This window comes from Fringilla coelebs, assembly GCF_963513975.1.
Source record: "Fringilla coelebs genome assembly, chromosome: 3".
Classification (NCBI taxonomy): domain Eukaryota; kingdom Metazoa; phylum Chordata; class Aves; order Passeriformes; family Fringillidae; genus Fringilla; species Fringilla coelebs.
The window spans coordinates 63,098,277-63,115,340 of NC_140030.1; the positions used below are offsets into that span (position 1 = coordinate 63,098,277).

Below are 17,064 nucleotides of genomic sequence, written 5' to 3' on the forward strand. Positions count from 1 at the left end.
CAATTGAAAATCTAAAACATTCCAGAGAATTCTAGAGAAACCAAACTACTTTCAAATACTTATTTTCAAATAAAATTAACTTAGGGAAACCTGTAAGAAAAAAAAAATAATGCAAATGTGGGGGAAATGAAGACTACAAAAAATATAATTAAGAAACTCAAAAGAAGATAGCATCATGACCCTCTTGCCTCCAAGATTCTTTGATAGATTCTTTGATAGTATTCTAAACCTTACTGAAGAAAATGAGTGGCTAACAGTACAGTATGTTACATGCTAGACAAATTTTATGAAGTCATAATGATCTCAAATGCCTCTTAAAACTCCTGAAAGTTCAAGTAAGTCCCCATAATAATAATAATAAATAATAATAATAATAATAACAACAACAACAACAACAACAACAACAACAACAACAACTACAACATAAAACAAAATTTCCAATGACAAGCACGACTGGTAACTATTAAGGTTAGATGACAAAACAAATAACATAGCAATACCTACTATGAATCTCAGGAAATGATTGTATTCTACACTACCACACTTCTGTCTGGTTTAAGGACTTATTTTGGTCTTGTAAAATTTCAGTAAGAGTTATATGTACAACTCATAAGCTTCTTAGATTTCCTACAATATTTAAACTACGCATATTTTTAAAAGCTGGTCTCTACAGCTAAATAAAGAAAATAAAGCACTTCCAAATAAAACAGAAAAACTACATTAAACATACGATTTATAGCAATTGAGATCTCTAGAATGCAAAAAGAGGAGAAGGCAGCTACTCTGGATTAGTTGTGGTCAAGTCATGAGGATAAAACAGCTTTTAGTGATTAGAGCACAAATCTGAAACACCCTCTTGTTTAGTTTAGAGTGGAAGAAGCCTATTTCCTGTATTTGAACTACTCTGTGAGGTGAACCAAAGCACCCTAGATGACCAGGAGATAAGCTTCCAAAGTGTACTCCTGACCTTATTGGCTACCAGCATCCACAGCTGAATTAGGAGAAGTGTTGCCAGCAAGTTGAGGCAAGTGATCTTTCCATTCTACTCAGCACTGGTGTGCCACACCTGCAGTCCTGGGCTCCCAGTATGAAATAAGGGAAGGGCCACAAGACTGACGAAAGGCTAGGGACATGTCACCCCAGGAGAGGCAGAGAGCTTAGATTGTTTAAGTCTTGAAAAGTAAAGGATCAGAGGGTCTTATCACTGTGTGATAAGACAACCTACCCTAGTGATTATGCTCTGAGTGGGGCATTGCATGAGGTGATGTACAAAGGCCTCCAACCTCAACAATTTTGTGATTCTGCAAATCAGAATGCTCCTTTAAAAGGAGATGCATCCCTCCTTCAAAGGCAGCAGCACACCTCAGGCAGGAAAAGACAGTTGTTAATTCTACTTTCAGAGAAGTAAATATATAGAAAAAAATGGTGAATTATATGATGGAAAAAATGCACCTTAGTATATTTACAGTATACAAGTGACAGTTAAGAGTTTTACACAAATACATGTAACTCAGAAAAGGTTTCAATCTCCGAAGTACACTTGTTCTATACATTCCCACTCCTATCTCTGTTAGAACAGATTATTTTAAAATATTACCTATGTAATCAAAGCAAAGCCCCAAATCCTGCATAATATAATGTTAATATCATCTTAATTTTTGCCACTACCCACAGTCTGCTTTAAGGATTGTGGAGTTTATACAATTATCTTTATTATTCCTACTACTTTTTCAGCTTTTCTGTCTCTACAGACAAAGCAGTTTTAAGAGCACAGTCTTCCCCAGGTTCAAGTCTTTGAAATAATTAGAGCAAACAGACTGAAAACAGAAAGGAAAAAAAAAAATAAGAAAGCAAAGGGAAAAGTATAAATTGAGAAAAAATTTTAGCTTATACTCATAGCAGAATCAAGTCTCACAGTACACTACAAAACTGGTATTTACTTAAATATCTGACTTAAACATATTAACTTACTCTGAGTAAAGAACAGATTACATTCTTCTGTATGCAAGCTCTAATAAAAGCCTTTAAAACATTTGTTGTATTAGTAGCGCACAAAATGGTTTTCTGCCACCAGCAATATAAGAATACAGAAAATGTACTTTTACAAATGGACTATATAAAACTAGTACAAAAGATGACTATTTAAACTGGAAAGCTCAGGGACTTGATCTTATAAGATACAGAATTCTACAAGCACATTTTTTTATGCATTTCAGTTCCACAATGTCCCAGTATAAATGAGGTCACAAAGCATGTGCTGAATCTCTCCAAATACAGCAAATACCAGTTAATTTTAATTTTATTAATACTTCTTAATTACACGCATCTTCTAAATTAATCATTCAGAATGCATCAAGATACAATAAAAAATTGAATCATTTAAACGTTCAATTAAAATATCTGACCATTACTAGCCATTCCTATTAAGAAGGACTAATTGGATTGGTAAAGGATAAGAACTGGTAAAAAATAATGGTATTTCAGTTTAAAATTGCATGGTAACTTTATTTCCTGAATTCTTAGTCTGGCCATGAACTTCACAGTCCTGTTTTTTTTGTAATAATAATATTAAAAAACTCTTATAATTTGTATGCAGAGAGAAGCTTGTTTCACAGGTGTCTGACTACATTTGAAAGTGACAAGCCAGTCACATTTAACAGATGGATATTTCTGTTAAAAGCTGAATGACTTTTGGTTCAGGAGTTTGTCAACTAGTTGTGGAATAGAAGTTGTCTCTTGCTTTTCTCTCTTGCTTCATCTCACAAAACCAAGCATTTTAATGTTAATACAAGCATCTGGAAGCATTTCTCTGATGCTTTTCCATCTCGAATTAAAAAGCGAAGATTTTTTCACGCCTCTTTTTATACAGATCATATCTACTTATCTTACATTAATTTTTTCTGATGTTTAGTAGACTGTAAAGGAAAAATCACCACACTTGGCTTTTTGAAAGTTATAGAAACATAATTTCTCACATTAATTCATTGATTATCCAAACAGTGTTCATGAAATATCAGTCCTTTTCTGGCAAATCACTGGCATTCTCTCAAGACTTTTGAATTAGAATATCAACATTCAGTAAATACAGACTACCATACATCTATGCAAAGAGATTAACAATGCAACTGGAAGGCTGAAACAACAGCCATTAATGAAAATCTTGCTTTTAACTCTAAGCTTCAAGTTTTTGGAAGATACAGTTACCTCTCAAACCTTGCAATTGGTAAAAAAAAGACAAAACCAAACCAACTCATCAGTCCAACTGCTTATGCCAGTTGGAGACAAGATTTCTTCAGTTATTACAGGCCAGAGATTTTTTTTTATCAGAGCCTGCCTCCTTGTGTCTGCAAAGTAACATCTCAAAGTAGTCAAACAGTTAGACTCAAGTAAGTTTTTAACATAAAAAGTTATTTTATTGACCACCAATTACATATTTGCCCTTTGCTAGGCAACCAATGTAGCATACTTTTCAGGTATTCCATTATACCTGCTGCATAAACTGACCTTTACTGAACCTGAAATAGCTATATACTTAATGACAATGATTAACAAATAATACAAAAATGAAAAAAGTATCATACAGGGAGGAAACCATTTTAAAATAAGATGGTAGATTACCAGAGTGCTGGACACTTACATTAACCATTAAGTGTCCAATCTCTTTAAAAGGAGAATTATTTTGTGAGATCATTTCTTAAAATAATTTTTATTAATTTTTTAAAAATAAACCTGATATCTCTATTTCTCTACAGCCTGTGTTCTGGGTAGAAGAAATATTACAACCATGTGAATTTATGGTGCACACTGTCGGGACAAAAAATATTTTAATTACTTCAATCAATTACGTCCATCTACTAACAATAGATAGGGCTAAAAAGGTAATGGCATACACACAACATGTAAAGCTACTGACCATATTCTGCTTTGAATCTGAATACCTAAAAAAGAGCTTAAGAATAAAGGTTTTGTAAGGATTACACAGGATTACCAGCAATAAACCAGTTTTTAAATTTTTGCAATGTGGAAGTACTACAACAAGAAGTGTTGCGTTAGAGTGTGCAAAAACATCAGTGTTCAACTTTTTACTTTTCATGTGGAAAATTACATGGCAGTTGAAAAAGACAAATAATCCCCGCTGTAGCTATTTATATTGTGTAAAACAGATTAATGTTAATTAAATTACAGTTTCTGTAAATCAACTATGCCACCAATATGAAAAAAGCAGGAGTCCTGCCTTTGCCCCCAGCCACAGTGTCTTGTTCCTTTCTTTGTCTGTGTGGGAATACAACTGTTTAGGCAGCAGTGAATTGGCCTGGCTGAAAAATAGCTTATTACTGTCTTTCATCATACAATTACATCAACATCTGCTTCTAAAGCAGTCCAGGCTTGGGAATGAGAAGCTAGAGGAGTACAGCATTTTCTTTAGGTGGCATTACTGATTTATGGTAGCTTAATGCTCAAAATGCAATACAACACAACAGGGAAAAAAGGCAAACAGATTATGTAATTGTCACATAAATTTCCAGCTTTAAGAGTGCACCTACAGCACCTATGATGAGAGACAAAAACATTAACAAGAGCAGTAAGTACTTTTTCTGAAAATTTTATTGCTAAGCTATAGAAAGCAATATTTTATGTTGCAAACATGTCTTGCCAGAGTCTATGTGCTTCTGATCCTCAAATTAATTTGTGTCACAGCTCTTATTATTAGACATATAAAAATGCAATTTAACTAAAATTAACATAAATCAAAACCTAGCACACATATGCTTATACTGCAAACTACTGTGTCACGGCAACGTTAATAATACTGTGACCAAAGCTTTTTTCTGGGTATGACCCTCTTATGGCAACATTCCAAAGCTACAAACACATCATTGTTCAGACTGATGGTTACATCCACTAGCTAACCAATGATCCCACTCATAGAGTGGCTGCTTAAGCAGCTCTGCGATGGAACACGGCCTTTCAACAACACAGGATGCACTTTGCTGTGCCTCACCAGCCCCCAGCTCCTGGGATATGCAGGGTGCCAGACACAGGCCACAGCACTTCCCTGCTCCTGAGACATGCAGGGTGCCAGACACAGGCCACAGCAGCCCCCTGCTCCTGGGACATGCAGGGTGCCAGACACAGGCCACAGCACTTCCCTGCTCCTGGGACATGCAGGGTGCCAGACACAGGCCACAGCACCTCCCTGCTCCTGAGACATGCAGGGTGCCAGACACAGGCCACAGCACTTCCCTGCTCCTGGGACATGCAGGGTACCAGACACAGGCCACAGCACTTCCCTGCTCCTGGGACATGCAGGGTGCCAGACAGGTCCCTCAGATGAGGCTGGTGGGGAAGTAACAGCACAGAGAACACCACACAATACAGCACACACAGTTTTCCTCACTCTATTCCTTCCACACAATACATTATATAAAATGTACAAAGCTTCTCTGAAACCCATTTCAAAGGCTCCACAAAGAGATGCTCACTTTTTCCAGTAAAGCATCTAACGAGAAGTGTTACTTTAACCCTACATAAATCCACATGGCTTTCAAAACATTATCTGAAAGGAATCCTGAAATCTTTTTGTATCCCCTGCTCTACACTTCTAAAAATATATCTTTTTAGTAAGGCTTTTACTATTCATAGCATGCTAGGAGTATATACAGTACATTTTTTTTGATAGTAGCAATATTAATAATTAATACTTTGGGATTCTATGTAATTATGCCAAACCCCAATGTTAAAAATTGATGTTTCATAAACCTTACTTTTGCTTCAAAGCCAGAACTAAATGAAGAAAAAAAACCAAAACAACAATGGGGCACAAGTACTGCCTTTTCTTCAATCCACACAAACTCATCCACCATGGGAGGAAGTAAGCGTCATCAGTGGAACACTGGTGAAAACACATTCTTCTCCTTTGTGTATTTAAAAAAACAAAGGATCTGAGCAAGACCTAACTTGAAAAAGAGGTGTCAGTGCTTTTTACTTTACATAATACTGTAATAAAACAGATACCTCTAGAATACAGTCTTTGCTACATTCAGTAATGAAGTAGATGTGTTGAAGTACTCAGAAGAAAAAATAAAATTTTCAGACTACTTAGGACAGACAAGGCAAATGACTTTACAAAAAATGGTAATTATCCAACACAAGCTTTTTTCCCCTCTACACTAAGGCGTAAGTTTCAGAATGCAAAAGACAAAGAAAAGTAGAGATCATACACTAAAACATTTCTGGTTTAAAATAGACTTGTATTTTATCACCTACACTAACGCATGTCTTTTTCTTGTACAGCCAGACAGTGTGCTACACCTGGCAGAAAAATCCAAATAAATAAAGAAAAACAAACAAAAAACCCCTCAGTGCAACTTGATCTAGCTGCTGCTTCCTGCCACACACAGTGTCACTTGTCCTGTGTTTTTCGAGCAAATAAAGAGTGAGCACTGGTTAGTGTTCTAGTATTCTAGTATGTGGCTATCTCACCTTCCTGCTTGCACTTTTCCATGTTAGCACACTACTCCTGTGTAACATAGAAAAGGTAAAAGTATACTTCTATCACTCAGACGACAGTTTTTTCAGAGCTATCTGAAAACTGAATTTCACTAACTCATTCTTCTAAATTAAGATCACCTTACAAAGAAAAACTACCAGTTCTACATCTATTTTTTATTTCATTTTTCTTGGAAGACAAGCCAAGTAAAGCCCTCGAATGACCTCGCATCTCAAAAAAAAAACCGACCCTGTGATGACCCATCTTCCTTCCCTTTAAGGGTGGGTTGTTCAACAACATAAACATACATTTCTGATGAGATGCTAGTGTTAGGCCCTTTACCAGCGTGGCTTAACTGTAACAGGAATATAAGAGTAACAGCAAGCTTGTATTTCTTAATTCACTATACAAAGTCTTTTAGAAAGGCTCACAGTCCATGCTGACAATCATTAGCTTAGAAGCCACATCAGCTTAAAAAATTAATTTGCAAATTTTACAGTAAGGTTTTGCTGTGCTCATTTCAGCGAATGAAGCAGAAAAAAAAACCCGCTCCCTTTGAGAACTCAGAGAACGTGACAAAGTCTCACAGAGGAGAAAATGAAAGCTTCTATCAGCACTAAAGATTCTCAAACTCAAAATACTTATTCAGAGTTACACACGACCGAAGGGAGGTCTTTTCAGGAGAACAAAAACTCTGAAAAACTTCTTGAATGTTATTTTTTGCCGTGCCTATCAGGACTGTCCCCTCAGGACCGCTTTACACGGTGACGTACAAGCAGGCGCCGGGGCTGCCGGAACGCGCGCTGCGACCGACGAGGGGCTGGGACTCCGCAAGCACGGAGCGGAGGAAAGGCGGCTGGGGCTGCCGCGACCATCCCGCACCGCCCAGAGGTGGGGCTTCCCCCCGCCCCCGCGTCTCCGCGCATCCCACGGGCCGCCCGGGCGGGCAGGGGAGGAGCGCTCCGCCCGGTGCAGCGGCGGCTGGGCCGGGCCGGCCCGGGCCCGGTGAGACGGCGCCGGGGCCGCCTCCTCACTCACAGTAGTACGCCACCACGGGCTCGCGCTTGTCCAGCTCCTGCGCGGTCCGCAGATGGTGCTGGATGCTCTTGAGCTGCGGTGGCAGCGGGGGCAGCGCCGGGGCCGCCATAGCGCGGTCGGCGGCGGAGGCGGCGATGCGCGGCTCTCGCTCCCGGGGCTGGCGCGCGCCGCTTCCGCTTCCGGCTGGGGCGCCGTGGGCGGGAGGGTGGGCAGCGGGGCGCGGGGAGCGCCCCCTGCTGGCCAGGAGGGGGCTTGGAGGGTCGGTCGGTCGGTCCGTCCGTCCGTCCGTCCGTCCGTCCGTCCGTCTGTCCGTCTGTCTATCTATGGGGATCTACAGCCTCAAACGCCACCTGCGTGGCCCCTCTAGTGCTTGAAACGCGTCCCCACAGCAGCCGTGAGGAAGGGCTGGAGACTTGTGGGCGGTCGGGGCCGCTCCCTGGCGCAGCGGTGGAACGGCAGCCTGGCCCCGGCTGCCCGGGGCTGAGCAGTGACGGCCTCCCCGTCCCTTCTGCCTCCCTCCCTTTGGCAGGCCGGCCCAGAGAGCTGTGCAGACCCGGTCTGTGCAGGTACTCCTGCAAGTAAAATCCCTTCTCAGATTGAAACTTCTTCTCCTTGGGCTGCCCCAAGGCTTGCCAAGGTCCATGAGGCTCTTGGAGGCTGAGCTGTGCTGTTACTTCTCGGCCTCTGCCCTTCACCCCCAAAAAACTGTCATCTGCAAAAATCGGATTAGTATGCAACAAGCCAATGAATACACACTCGAGAGAGATACTGATTATTCATTTCAGAGTTGTGTGAGCCTGGGTGTTTGGGGGCATTCCATAAGTCAAGCACCCTAACTATCAGCATTTTACTATTTATATATTTTAGCGAACAAAGGCTGCTTTTTTTTTCTTTTTTTTAATAAGAGAACAATAATTCACTTATTTATTAGTTTTCTGTATTCTGTTAGTTAATGATTCTCTTGCTTCTTCTGCTAATTAGTGAGCATGTTTAGTCTTTCTCATCTGAGTCACTGTGTTTCTTGGGTCACTGGTCTGTGAGCTGGTGGTCAGGATTTCCCCCTGCCAGAATTGCCTTTTACCCAGTTAGAGCTGATTGCAACACGGTAGCTGAGTGGCCTTACTAGTTTCTTCCTTATTTTGTGAGTTCTGCCAAATGGCCCTGTGGCCTGTAAACTCTGCATTCCTTGTGTCAACTACTAGTGGGCATCCTTCTTCCCAAGCTTTGTTAACCTCCCCCAGAGTCTGATATGGATGAAGAATGTCAAGCTCTAAACCTGACAAACAATGTAAACCTGGTAAACAAGGCAATTCTACTACCAAGTGTTTTGTTTTTCTAACACTTGGACATCAGTTAGAGCTTGCTTGTTAGCTGTTGTCTGTTTTCACAGATTAAATCTCCCTTGTTGTTGATTAAGCTTGAAAGTATTCGAAGATTAAACATCAAAGAAAATCCTTTCTTAGGAAAATTTAACATATTCCCCATTTTGTAATACTACCATGGCCTGGCTAATAGGACTGGTGACTGTCAGAAAGCCTGTCAGCCCTGTCATCTCATAGGATCACCACTTCCCAGATAACTTTTTCTCAGAGGAACCACCAGGGATTTTTGGTTTTGCGGAGAGGGGATAAGAACAGCACAAGAAATGTGAACTGTTGAAGCAAAATGGTTTCAAATGAATCTCACAAGTTATTGCAATATAAATTTAGTGTCTTATTACCTCATTCTGATGGCACAGTTAAAACCATTTTTACATTTCCTTTAGGTAGCCCTTTTGCCAAACCCCTTTTTGATCTCAAGTGTCTGTTGGCAAAGGAAGAGAATGTCAGTGCTCCATGGCATAAAGAAGGGTGCATGCTGGAGGGAGGCACAAGCTAGGAGAGGTGGTTGTGTTGTCTCATTGCTGGCATGGGAATGTGCCAGAAAGGGAACAGAAGGGAAGTGATGTCTGAGCAGAAGAGAGGAATCCATGAAAGGAAGAGAACAAGGTGTGGTTACAGGACTGGGATGCTGTGGTGCTATACTAGAAGCGGGCTGGCCCAGAGCAGCTATACCTTTGATGTAAATGCAATCACGTCACAATTACAGCTCTTTGTTAAGTGAGAACAGAAATGGTCATGATGTCTGACTAGAGACAAAACTGACTGCAAACACATGAGCTGGGGATTGCTTTGAGTGCTATCTGTGAAAATTAGGTGGCTAGAGTATGGTGGAAAACAATGAAAAAGTCAAAGAAGCACTTACAGTGTGAACCTGATGTAAGCAACAAAAATGCTTCCTCAGTGTTCTGGGAGACAGGACTTCATGTTCGCTGTGTAAAGAAATAGAATTGAATCAAAGAATCCCCAGCTGTATTATAAATTCCTTTCTTAATGGCAAAAACAAAAAAAACCAAAAAAAGCCTTCATGATCGTCTCAAATATTTGCTAAGCCTTTGAGCAAAAATCAGCTCAACACTGAGAAATGTATGAAGGCATATCAATCTCAGAGGGAGTAAGGGTGGAAGGAAGCTGATAGAAAACAATGTAAATGAGAATGAAAGTGGTGGGTGTTTGGAAGACTAAGCAAAAGAAAAGTTTATAGACACTTGAGAATACAATGAGCACCAGGAAAACAAATGGCAAATATAGGAAAGAGAAGTGTTGACATCCATGGGGAAATGATTTCTTTACATGGACATAATATCTCCATCAATGTGTTCCAGAAACTAATGGCAGAATGAGGCACAGAAAAACACTTGCACTAAAAGGCAATAAAGCACTTTTTTTTTTTTTTTTTAATGAAAGACTGAGGAATTTGACAATTTTAATTCCATAGGAAGTGCAGAAAAAAAAATTTGGTGTATCTGATTTGGAAGAAGAGTAATTTTTAATATGTTCCAGAATTTGACCACAGTAACCCAGCTCCTAAAGCACTCCAGGGATCCTTAGACAGTCCCATGCCAGTACTTGTTCTTCAAGGCTCTTGATGGTAACAAAGACTTAAAGAACTCCTGAGGGCTTGGGGGTTTTGGCACTCTTCTGACCCTTCTGAAGTGTTTGGAAATTTACAGAAGAACAACAGGCAATGACATACTGAGCACCAGGGAAAATACTGACAAGGTTGTGATTAAGTTATTTTATAATTATACAAATAACTGATGAAGTGGGATTCCAAGTGTACCATTGGTATCAACTGTACCTAGCACACAAAAGTAAATTCTTTTTCTTAGTAGTTCTATATACTATATGTTTTTATAAATAAATTTTTTTAACCTGAGATTACAAGTTTCAATTGGAAAGAATAATTCCAGATGGATATTGACATATACAGTGAAAAATTAGACATGTGTCAACCAAAGAACATGGCATATTATGTAAACAAGAAGTTAGTACAGTGATTTTTATTTCTCTTGTAATGCTTGAAAATATCAAATAACTAGTTTAATATTGCATAAATCTGATAGCTTTGACTGGACATTTCTTTAAGACAACATATAACTTATTTCCATAGGGAAAAAATAATACAGCAAATGTATTGAAATATATAGTTTTGTTCTTCTTACATCTAGTTGTAGCCCACTTTGTTTTAAACGGCCCAGATTCAATCAAATCCAAGACACCTAAAACTTGCTATTCCATTTATTTAGCAGGTTTCCTTTTGTGGGTCAGAATTACAAGGCTATGATAACTCAACTGTGCTTTGGACTAATTAACTAACACTTGGTGGTAAAACAGTTGGTAAGATTTTTTCCTGAATTTTCAAAATATTTCTGAAATTACCCAGATTTTGTAATCAGGATCTCCGCTTTTTATGTTTGAAAAACAGATGGAAAATGGTTGATTGTTATAGCTATTTGTAGATATTTTATACAGGAAGCTACCTCCTCCTTTCTTTCTGATTCTGAAATCTGTTTTCTTTCCTTTATCTCACTTCAGCACAAGGAAATCACTTCTAAATTTATTATGTTTATTAGACCTTAAGAAGAAGCTGTTACACACAAAAACATCTGATGCCTATAAAAAGTTTAAGACCTAACCCAATACACTTACTGCATAGAATAATCTTACTATGCAGAATTCTTTTTTCACTGTTTTCTAGCAGCTTTAGTCAGAGCAAGAAAAAGTCAGATGTGACACAAACAGCAGAAAATTCTGTGGGCCCAATTCTGCAGTCACACACAAGCAAAAGCATTAAAAACAAATCATGATTGGGCCTAGGAAAGGCTTTTCTCCAAGATTTTATTTTGACACTTTGAAGCTGCTTATGCAAAATTGTTAAAAAGCCCTTTTCCTCCTTCAAAATGTGATCATTCTAAATTGGTAAAAATCTTCTACATGGTAAGCCAAAACATAATGAGGCGTTGCAGTCAGCACAAAGAATACCTTGCTACTCTTTCACCTTTAAAAGGAGATTCTGAGCCAGCAGGCAACAGTAGCTGAGCCTCTGTAAAGTAATCTGGTATCCATGTATATGTTGTCACCACAGCCTAACTAGGAGTCTCTGCCCCTGGGGACTGAGTTGCAGGTTGTGTGTCAGTGGCACTTCTTGGGAAGATGCTTGAATGCTTTCTGGTACCCAGAGAGTATCCACTCTTATTGTTCAATTCTCAAGCTATAAGAACATGTAAAAAATCTGCAATAATTTTTCCTAGAAGGGCAATGGCCTTATTAACTCAGATAGCATGTGTTCAGAAAAGCTGTGAATAGAAGTGTGTTTTTAAATAACCGTCTCCTCACGTGCAGACACTCCTCTCGAGGCAGAACTATCAGAGGTGGCAGGTCATGAAAATATATTGCTCTTGGAGATCTTAGTGGCTTTGACCTTGATATGGAAACAGATATTGCTCTCACAGTGTGCAAGTTTTTAGATGAGGACTTTATGTCAAGTGACTATTCTGCCTCAATAATCATGAGTGTGGTTCTCTTCTGCAGCACTGCATAGAGGACAGGAGATGTTTTTCTGCTGTGGTTTGAAACCATTGTTACAAAACTGCAGGTGGACAGAGCAGTAAATGAGTGCAAGCTGACATCACTGAGTTTTTAAGAAACCTAGCCTTCTACATGAGATCTCAAAAATTTCAGCAACACACAAGATCACTGTAATCACAGTAAATGTGTACATTGCAATAAGGAAGATTGTCTTTTCAAAGTGCTCTGGCACCATGCATCGGGTAACGTTAAACTTTTTATCAAGTGCTCCCACATCACACATGTAGATTGCATTCACTTTGAAACCAAAGAGCTGAATCTGAAGCCAAAAAGCCACAACTTCAAGGACAATCCTTAAGAAAACAGAGAAGATATAAAAACCAGTGTAGGATGACTTCTGGAGAATATCTTCCTGTTTGATGCTCTTACAAGCAGCATAAAGGTGAAAAAAGGCTCCAGGTACCAGTACAATCACCAGCTGTAATGCCCAGAATACCTAAAATGTAGCAGAAATGTACCTGTCAGATCATTTACAACTGCTTTGGAACAGCTAAAACACATGCATATTGGAACAGTTTGTAAGTCTGTTTTTACTATAGATCAAATGTATAAAAGCTTAGATGACAGTAAAGGTAAAAAGCAGTTGTGTTTTGATTTGAAAAGTTTAGTTGGGTTCTGAAACATGAGTATTATTTTGAAGGACAGGAAACACAGCTCCATATTCAGTCACAGCTAAAGGGATATTAAAAGGAAAATATTAATGAAAAAATATAGTGATAATTAGCCTAGTCAGTTAGTACTTATATGGAACAGTCATGCTTTAATTTTTGCAGTTTACTTGCTTTACATTGGATTTTTACTCTGAAAAAATAATAACAGAAAAAGATAATTACCTGAGGAGTTATAGGTCTGAACTGGTTGTAACAGAAAAGATTAACCTCTCTCTTGTCTGGGTCACAGCTGAAATGCAAGGCCTCATTTCCATAAACAGCAAAGCCCAAAACACCAAGGAAAAACATTCGAATTGAGCCAAAAAAAAGAGTGTGGAATTGTCCAATTACTGTTGGTGGCCTGAGCTGCAAATCAGAGGGTTCATTCAACATAAAAAACAAAAATGAACAGTGTTATTGTTGGAGGTCTACTTGCTCTTTTTCATTATCCAGAATATTTATTTTATTCTACTTGTTTTAAAGGAGACAGTTTGCCTATGAAGGGCGCAGTAGCTCTCTAACAAGATAATGTTCTTACAACACTTTATTGTTCCTAGAAACTTTATATAAACGTTAATTTGTCTAGCACTTGCCAGTTCATTTGTTTCACTGCCTTTATCTGTATTCCGCTGCTGCAGAAGGCGCCAGACGGAGCTGAGCGCTTCGACCCAAAGGCTATTCGTTTTGCTGTTGTACTGATTCATTCACATGATGTCAGGTGATGGCAAAGCACGGACCGCCGTGCCACCATCAAACCTAACCATGCTTAGAACCATACTTATTCCCGCAAATTAAAGTTCAGCTTCCCCAAAGGGGCAATTGTCAGCCCGCTCCGGCCGCCTGCCCCGCCGTGCCCGGGCCGGGAGCGCAGGCGGGCGGGCGGTCCCGCTGGCCCGTGCGCGGCTTGGGGCCGGACCCCCGGCTCCGGTGGGGCCAGGGGGCGCGCCCCGCGTACTCACACATCCCTCCGAGAAGCTCCGGATGTAGTTGGGGGACATGGCTGGGGAAGGTGCCCTGCGTGGGCGGCGGCGGCCGGAGCCGGAGCCCGCCCTGGCCCCGACCCCGACCCCGGCCCCGGCTCGCTCCGCCCTTTGTCCCCGGGCGGGGCCCCGCGCTCGGGCCGGCAGCGGGCGCAGCAAAAGCGGGACCGGCCGGCGCCCGCCGATAATCCCCGGGCAGCACCGTCAGCAGCGCCGGCCGCCACCGCCACCCACTGCGCACCTGCCCCTGCCTCTGCCCCTGTCCCTGTCCCGCCGGCCTTTCACCGCCGTGCCGGGGTACCACTGTACCGACCATCACCCCCGCCCTCGCCCCCATCCCCGGCCCGGCTGATGCCCTGGCGCAGCGCTCTCGGGGCTGCCGCCGGGGGGAAGAGCCGGGACGCTGCTAGCCGGAGCATCTAGAGCTTATCAACTTTATAACTAAATCCAATGGAAAAGGATGCTGCAGGACTTGGAAGCTGTAGATCCACGATTCTGAATTCAAAGAAACAGAAATTGAATGAAAACAAATAGTATTACCCACTTCAAAGTTGCTACAAATAACTTAATGGCAATAATTGCTACTAATAGTTTGCCAGCCTGCTCAGTGTGTGGAGTTGAAGCAGCTCCAGAAGAGCTGTGCATGCCAGTCCGTGCATGAGCCAGACAGTTCTGCTGGTAAACTGCCGCAGGGAAGTACTTCAACTCAGTAGTTTGAACCCAGTGGGAGTTCTATGGGAAGATGGAGAGTGGAAGGATGGAGATAGGAAACCAGTAAAGGGGAAATGCTAGCTTGTCATTCACTCAGTGGTATGAAGTAGTTTATTTGGCGTGCATAGGAAAGTAGGAAATCAGGTCACCAAATCCTGAGAGGGGCAGTTACTCTTTTGCCTCTAAGCTCAAAAGAGAGCCTCCCTCGTAAATGGCTGCAGCATGACTTCGAGCTGATGTATCAAAAAGCTTTGTTCCCTCTGTCATCTATGCTCATAAGCATGGAAATAGGCAGAAGAGGGGAAGTGATGGGAATTGATGTTTATTTTATTTATGAATTGAGCTCTTGCGTCTCTAAGAGGTGCCTCAATGACTGTGTTAATGATATAGTTAAAATAACTGTTGTAAGACATCAGAACACCCTTTGTAAAGGGAACCCACCCTGCATCTACTGAAAGGTGAAAAGTGCTCCAATATATGCATGTTATTTACCACAGCTCCTAGTTCAGGCAGTTAATTAAATCTCTGTCTCATGGAGTATTGTAAAGGTGCTGTATCGGTAGCACTCAGACGGGGTTTCCAAACGTTTTTAATGCAATCTGCTGCTCTGCTGCATGGAGAAAATGCTGAGGTTTGTGTATGTCAAATGAACTAAAAGCAATAATGTCTCTTAGTGGTGTGTGGTCTGCAATAAAGTACTGTGGTTCTCAGCATGGTGACTGACCTTGACCAAAATGCAGTGATTTTGGTCACAGTGAATTGTTTTTCAATACATATGGAACTTTATTATCATCCAAATGCAATTCTACTGCTCCCACAATGCTATGAAATTACTAAATTGGTTCAGCATGTTTAATATCAGTAATATTTCAATAATTTAATTATTTTAAAATGTGAATTGCCTATTGAAAATCTGCTGTTGAATGTACCTCAAAAAGTAGTTGTATTTGTATTTAGTAGGATCTCTTTAAATATAAATGTTTAAAAATACCATAGAAAAAATCAACAACTCCTAGTTTCTAAGCTGAGATAGATCTTTCAAAGTTTTTTGTTGTGCTTGGTAGTGTAGTGATTATTTGCACATTAATTGATGAATATGAACCCATAAAGTTTGGTCAGCATTTGATTCCACTATAAATAGAAACAATATTTCAGAATACATTTTAGGTAAAAATCTGCACTATACAAATGTTACTTTGTATCTTTTTATTTTTAGGTGAGAATCACATGATTACGTACCTGACTGGATTGTCTAATACAAGACAATCAACAATCAACCTCAATAACAGTATAGAAACTTGAGTCATCTGTGATAAAGATGCTAAAGGAAGACTTAGCTGGAAATGCTTTGATTTTTTCTAGGAGCACATAAGGAATACAGCTGCACTGAAATAAAAAAAAAACAAATTAATTCTGGAGAGGTTGTCAGATAAACCCAATACAAACCCCATGGATGTCTGCAGTAAAACCCCACTGAGTGTGATGAATGGGCCCACAATAAAATTTTCACTTTCTTTGAAGTGGCTCCAGTGTCATGTGAGCTCAAGCACAGGAATCCCATTATCTTCGCACTAGGAGGAACTAATAGCAATGTTTTTCTTTTGTCATGTGTGTTCAATAATGTGCTTCTTAACATCACATTAGGAAGATAACTTGAGATGGAAGTAGGATAAGCTGGCATTGTGCAGTCCTTTTGAGTGCAGTGGGGATTCAAGCCATTCCTTGAGACCTCCTTGACAGAAAATCATTATATTTTTTATTGAATCTGTAGGAGCAGCTGTCTGTTAGTTGTCTGTCATGGACAAATGGGGTGGAAGATGTGGATATCACATTTGTTTCTAAGTGAGTCCGAAGCCTAGATCTTGACTCCAGTTGGGAGTGCTCAGCGGTCTGCTCTTTAACCTTTTAATGAGTTTAAGTCCTGCTGAATGAATACCAATGGAATGTAAATGCATGCATAAAGCTACAGTTGTGCTTAGAGGGATGACCTGTGTGTTTAATATTAAGCACCCAATTAATTTCTTTATTAATGTGGTCAAAGGTAATGGCACCTGTTACCCTTGTGCCATAAATAAAACCAGCACCATGAAAATGGTACAAAAATTTGAATTGATATCAATAAGATAAGGTTTTGTTTCCCAAAAGAGAGCTTGCATGAATATTGGAGAAAGCCACTTCCACTAGCTTTCCAGCTTTGTCTAGTACTGGAAGCGCTTGAATTTCCA

At 40.3% G+C, this 17,064-nt stretch overlaps 2 protein-coding genes across 3 annotated transcripts in view; both read right to left on the bottom strand.

Annotated features, from left to right (window-relative positions):
• Positions 1 to 7,696, bottom strand: part of VTA1 (vesicle trafficking 1) — a 37,981-nt gene extending 30,285 nt beyond the window's left edge. For both annotated transcript variants that reach the window (XM_084202727.1, XM_084202726.1), the window contains exon 1: positions 7,529 to 7,696. In XM_084202727.1, the coding sequence (XP_084058853.1) occupies positions 7,529 to 7,637 (109 nt within the window). In that variant the 5' untranslated portion in view covers positions 7,638 to 7,696. The remainder of the gene's footprint in view (positions 1 to 7,528) is intronic.
• Positions 7,697 to 12,538: 4,842 nt separating this feature from the next.
• Positions 12,539 to 14,146, bottom strand: GJE1 (gap junction protein epsilon 1; the record flags this gene model as incomplete). Its single annotated transcript, XM_084201771.1, has 3 exons — positions 12,539 to 12,934; positions 13,332 to 13,514; positions 14,108 to 14,146. 3 exons carry the CDS (start codon positions 14,144 to 14,146, stop codon positions 12,539 to 12,541), a joined length of 618 nt encoding a protein of 205 aa, XP_084057897.1.
• Between the last annotated feature and the right edge of the window lie 2,918 nt (positions 14,147 to 17,064).